The following is a 6,319-nucleotide window of genomic DNA, read 5'->3' on the forward strand; positions in this document are numbered from 1 at the left end:
AATAGAAAACCGAGTGACTAACCCATTGTTACGTAAAAGACAGATTGAGCTGCAATTTAGATCCAAAATAACTCGGTAGGTACATTTAATGTGGGAAAATTTTTTGTTTCCAAAAAAATGTTTGGTGAGGTAAAAATAAGCTGTTTTACACCTTCCCAAAAAAGGAAAACACAAAAAAACCTAACAAGTTAGTTTAAACTTATTACCAAAGTCACCACTTTCGCTCTATTTTGGACACACAAAGACGGCAGTTGGACTACTCGGTGTTTATACGACTCTGGTGTTGGTGAGATAAAAAAATCCGCACAACGATTCACGACTGAATCAACTATTAGCATTTAAGTGGGGACTGGGGACGCATTAAATGCACTACTCTTATACCGTATTATCATTAATCGTAATTGAAACATTATTTTTAATTCAACATCATATGATTAATATTAACTTCTAACATGTGCTAATTACTGCGTGATTACGGTTTGTCAAAATTGAAGAAAACAAACGTTTTTAAGCGACGAAAACGTTAACCAGTGTAAGTTTACAATAAACACATGGTACATGAGTTGTACAAAGCGTATTTACACATATTCTTCACCAATCCTCATACGTCATAAGTTTCATTAGTTATAATACATGTATAAATACATTCTGCCTACTGCTCCACAGTCACCAAAGTCGACTAGAACCCGTTTTGTTGGTTACTTCAGATTTGTTTTTGATCGAGCCTAGTCGACCGTTGTAGTAAAAGGATTAATTAATATAGCAGGGTGGGGGTAGATGGGACACCTTTTCATTTTGTTTTCTCTTTTCATTTGGCAGTAAACAAAGAACATTTAATGAATTATAAAACCGTATCTTCACGACTTCCACAGACCGTTGTTAAATGTTTAAAACACGATCAGGCTATTTGGATATTATGTGTTAAAGGTGTCCCATCTTCCCCGACTCTACTATCTTATGCTAATTAGTTTAAAACGTGCTTATTCATTAGATCTGTGATCTCTTGTATTTTTTCTAAAGATGTTAGACAGGGTAAATATAAGCCATTTTGCGCTTGCAACAAAACATAAACAGTATGTTTAGCTGTTTTACGCTAGCAACAAAGCATTATTGTTTAAACACATTGAAAAGTCAGGGCGTTTGCTTGGTTTTGTACTCACAATAGCAGCAGTGAAATTACTTGGTGTGTCTTTGACTGATATAATCTATATTATAATGTTTTGTTTATAATGTTTAAATTATACTTGCCTATCCATTAGAGCTTCGCTCTCTTGTTAAAACTGTACGAAGTGACCGTTAACTGTTCGCATTAAAAAAAATTGTCGAATCTGCCTTTTTGACGAAGTGCGTGGAAAGAGATCGTTCACGTGTTTGAAAGGTAACTACTTTTGTTTGTATTATTTCCTTGAAAATATTAACAGGCATTTAAAATTATCATAAGTAAAACTAAATACTTTCAGGTATGTTCATTTCGTTAGATTCGTAAGTAAATTGCGTGCGATTACTATTTGATCAAGATACGAATATCGGTTGGCATTTTATATGTAATTTGAGTTGTGCCAAAGAACAAACGGTAATCCTTTAGCTGGTGGCCGCCTGAAAGTTTGGCTTCAAAATGTTCCTTAGGTCTCACTGATACCCACTGTACAATTTATTTTTGAAAAAACTCGGGCGTTCGTGTCGAAAATTAACTTTGAAAGTGCGCGAAATCGTGCTGCGTCACCGTATACACCAGCCGTTACGAATTAAACCAAGGTTGGATTATTACGTCATAGAATGCGTATTGTTACGTTTGATTCCTACGTTAAAATAGTGGAGAAAAAACAAGGCTGTAACGTATGTAATATACCACTGTTGTGACATAACAGACCACGATTGTGACGTAATAAATCGTTAACCTTACGCAAATCAGACGAATTACGGTGACGAAGCATGTTTTCGCGCATTTTTAAAGTTAATTTTCGACACAAACGCCCGAGTTTTTTCAAAAAAAAATTATACAGTGGGTATCAGTGAGACCATGGCCTACTCAATACACGGCCTAGGAATACACCGAAACTGCTCACAAAATAAGAGGCCTATTGACGCGAATAATGCCCATTATAATATATTGTTACGTCACGGTTTTATGAATGGATTTTGCTGTCTGGCTGTAGTTTTTGCATCAAATAACAGTTTATTTACCATTCCCAGTTAAATTACCTTATTTTTCGGGTTATTTATCAACATCTTATATTTTTTATAAATGTTTAAGCATGACTGAACAGATAGGAGTTACTTTTAACCACGTGCGGCATACAAGTAAGTTTTACCGACAGTTTAGTTTGGCTCAGTCGCTGAGTGAAAATAGTATTTGGCTTAAAACAGATTGTTCCAGCAAATCTAGCAAAGGAACACCGCAGTAACAACAAGTAAGTTAATTGATATGTCCGTTGTGGACTTTTAAAACCGGTCCTTAAAAACAATATAGGATATTGGATAAATACAAGCATTAGCCTTTTGTCTCAAGGTGCTTATGCCTTGATTTGTCCTGCTGTTCATAACCCATTTTCTACTCGAGGTTTTTTTGTTAAAGCAAGACCCAGGTTCTTCCTCGAGGTCCAAAAATGGGTCATACAGCACATCATGAATTAAGACTGTAAAATACAGACAAACTCACGATAGCCTCCCTTCGTACTTAAGTGTTGTGTCTAACTTTAGACCTTTGTCGCTGTTTAAATTTTACTAGTGTTCCTTCCTAACAGAATTATTTACATATGTCTGTTTGTTGTTAAAGAATATATTGATGATGTTACTGATTGAAGATCTTCTTGCCACTTCTTCATGATCATAACATGCAAAGATGGTACCCTTATCCAAATATTTTTATCCAACTACGGAACACTTATTGACCATGCTTAAATAGCTTGCTTAATAATTTTGGTGGCTTAGAATTTAATCTAAATAAAATTATGAAGGTGTGCTGCATTATAAAACTTGCCAAATGCCTGTCTACTAAATTAAATATAATCAAAACGTAGGTTTTCTGTGTTGGGTAAACTGAATCTGATTGCTTGTCTCTCTTTATGCTTAATAAACTGGTATTTATATACTAATAAACCTTTTGCGCTGCTTTATATGTCTGGTATGATTTTAACTAAACAAGAAAATATCCCTGCGACACGTTCTGTGATAAACTGTAAGTTAAAACAACCTAGAACTGGTATTAAACCTACCAACAACTGCATTCAAAATGAAGACAATCTATTCATAAAACCGTGACGTAACAATGTATTGTAATGGGCATTATTCGCATCAATAGGCCTCTTATTGTCTGAGCAGTTTCGGTGTATTCCTAGGCCGTGTATTGAGTAGGCCATGGTGAAACCTAAGGAACATTTTGAAACCAAAATTTCAGGTGGCCACCAGCTAAAGGATTACCAGAACAAACATTAGCAAGTAAGGACCAAGCCGGGTACCTAATAAAACTTCGGGTTGCGCGCGGTTGCAAATATTTTGGGTATTTCGACCAAAAACGCTACGAGGACACGTCCAATAAATGTCAAATAACCATACGAGTTTTACAAACCAACTTTTGGTCTAATACCTTGAATACTTCTTAAGTAATCGTCAATAAACCATTACGAGGTTGGAGGTATTTTTGTTATTTCGGTAACTTAACAACCATTTAAGATATCGTACTATTCGTATGATGATTTGAAATCTATTGGAAGTGGCCGCATAGCCTTTCTGCTCGAAATATTCGAACTATCTGCAACCCGTAGTTTTATAAGGGACCTGACAAAGTCACCATTTTATTTCTCACATGCTTTCCCGCTAAATCATCGATGTACTTCGCATGTGTAAACCAGCCTACTTTGGGTAATACTGCCGCTGGTGACCAGTGTAAATTTTGGTCACGCGATTTCGCGCATTTTCAAAGTTAATTTTTTAAACGAACGCCCGAGTTTTTTCAAAAAAAAATTATACAGCCGGTATCAGTGAGACCTAAGGAACATTTTGAGACCAAAATTTTCACTGGTCACCAGCGGCAGTATTACCCCTACTTTGCTCGTTTTTTGCTTTTTTACGCACAGAATTATATATACTTGCTATTAAATTAAGAAAAGACACGCTACATTGTCATCAGAGGGAAGTTTTTATTAGTTTTGTGAGGATTTAAAAGATTTGACAAAAAAATGTAGAAAAAAACGCAAAAAAAAATTTTTTTAAAGAAAATTTTTTCATATTGCAAACCCGAAATTGCAAAAATTACGGGCGATAAAAGTTAAAAAGGCAGCAACATAACCATTAAAATGACCTGTAAGTAAACAGTCTTAACCTATAACATAAATTACATTATCAGAAAATGTAGGCAAAGCTGTAAATCATCTGTTTTTGATACTTCATTACCTTTAAAATCAGTTAAATCATTAATTAAATTAAAATAATTTACATACATAACTCTAAAATTAATTTTATCACAAAGTTAATATTGGTTCGGAAAGAAAAAAAAAAACAGAAAAAAAACGGGGTAGTAAAAAACAAGAGAAAAAAAAGTGGAGTAATAAAAAAAAAAGTATGAAATGTTCGTAAACTTTAAAATTGAAATATACCAGCAGCAAGATACCTAAATATGTTGCAAATACTTGCATTCATAATAAATTTATTACGAAAGGCCTTCTCACAAAAAAAGTTTAGCAAACCCCATAAAAAGTTTTTTTGGGCAATTTTTTGTTTAATTTAATAATTTGTGTTTTACTGAAAAAATAATTACCAACTAGAATGACAGTTAGGATAAAAAATAACTTTTTACCCAGAAAAGCTGTTTGCAATAAAAATGTTTTTTTAGCGAGCTAGGGGGTTGTCCTTTCCTACCCCAAGTTCCCCATTGTTTTTTATTACCATACTTTACTATATATTGTTAATACCGTCTATGAGACTTGGTGAAATCTTTTACTTTTCTTGCTGTATTTCGAACCTGCAGTCGCTGCAATGACCCAACATGATTTAACAAAAGCATCTGCCTGTAACTATTGCTGGAAAAGACCCACGTAATAATATCACCGAGTAAACTTCCGAATGTTTAACTGTTAATCACCGGCTTTTCGTTGCACATACAGTTTGCCCCACGAAAAGTAGGTATTTAGAAGTGCTGTTTTCAATCTTTTTTATTTATTTTTAGATTACTTGGAACCATGCCAAAACAAATCACTGAAATCAAAGATTTCTTGTTAACAGCTAGAAGAGCTGATGCTAAATCTGTTAAGATTAAAAAGAACAGGCAAAACACAAAATTTAAGGTAGTAACACAATTTATCCTATATACACCAAATATTGACCAAAGACTGGGAAAGGCTACAAAATCATGGAAATTCTTTTCGTATAAGACTTTTGTAATCCATTCAATTCACAGTAAGCCCGGCATATGATTGTTTAACATTCCAAAGACCTTAAAGGGGCATACCAACCAAAAACATTTTATTATGTTCAATTTTCAAATGAATATAGCTAAAACATTTTTATTATGTTTTAAATTTTCGAATGAACACAATTTCGCTCCTTTGTATTTTAAAACTTTGATGGTAGTTTAGGTCACATTTAGGCATATCTATCAATACACAAGTTTTGATTTTTGGTTGGTATGCCCCTTTAAAAGTACAAACCTATGAATTACAACTTGTTGCTGTCATAATTACGTTTCCCAAAAATGTCCTGTTGTTGCCCCCACCACTTATAGATAAACAGTCAATTTTCCATTTTAATTTTAGTAAAAGTTTGTTGTTAACCACCAGCTGTACTGTGAACCTGGTTTAAAATAGTGTAATTAAAGTTATGGCAATTCCACATACCAGCCACGCTTTTATTTAGCACTCAGGAAGTTTTTACCCCAAGCGTGTGTATATCGAGATCGACTGTCGTTTTGTTGCAAATTTCCTTTTCTTTGTTACATTAATTATTCTGATCTCCTCTACTATATTCAAAGAAAATAATGTTATACTTATGTTACTTTCTCATGTTTATTTAATTCAGGGCGCTAATACTTAAGTTAATAAAACAAATATTTTCAGGTGAGATGTAGTCGATACCTGTACACCTTGGTGATCCAGGATAAAGATAAAGCTGAAAAACTTCGTCAGTCTCTTCCACCTGGTTTAAGTGTAAAGGAACTTAAGTAGAAATAAAGGAAGATTTCAAGCATGAAAGTGCTTGAGCAGTACTTTGTTTGGTTTATTTTCCATAAAGCCAGAAAATTGGTGGTTGACAAGATTTTTATTGTAGTTTAAGTATTGTCTAGTGTAGCTTGGAGCATAAACATAGGAAATTATAGATTTGTTAT

At 33.8% G+C, this 6,319-nt stretch overlaps 1 protein-coding gene across 1 annotated transcript; it reads left to right on the forward strand.

The window, feature by feature from the left end:
* Positions 1-58: 58 nt before the first annotated feature.
* LOC100186672 (60S ribosomal protein L38) lies at positions 59-6,199 on the forward strand. The gene is made up of 4 exons (XM_026835715.1): positions 59-75; positions 1,260-1,378; positions 5,165-5,282; positions 6,051-6,199. Exons 3-4 carry the CDS (start codon positions 5,178-5,180, stop codon positions 6,156-6,158), a joined length of 213 nt encoding a protein of 70 aa, XP_026691516.1. The 5' UTR covers positions 59-75; positions 1,260-1,378; positions 5,165-5,177; the 3' UTR covers positions 6,159-6,199.
* The last annotated feature ends 120 nt before the right edge of the window (positions 6,200-6,319 follow it).

The sequence above is a fragment of the Ciona intestinalis genome, chromosome 8 (assembly GCF_000224145.3).
Source record: "Ciona intestinalis chromosome 8, KH, whole genome shotgun sequence".
In the NCBI taxonomy this organism is placed as follows: domain Eukaryota; kingdom Metazoa; phylum Chordata; class Ascidiacea; order Phlebobranchia; family Cionidae; genus Ciona; species Ciona intestinalis.

Bases quoted from the DNA above. Each gene is read 5' to 3' on its own strand.
- LOC100186672 (XM_026835715.1), top strand. From the start codon at position 5,178: ATGCCAAAACAAATCACTGAAATCAAAGATTTCTTGTTAACAGCTAGA. The intron at 5,283-6,050 runs GTAGTAACACAA...AAATATTTTCAG, and splicing joins GGCAAAACACAAAATTTAAG to GTGAGATGTAGTCGATACCT.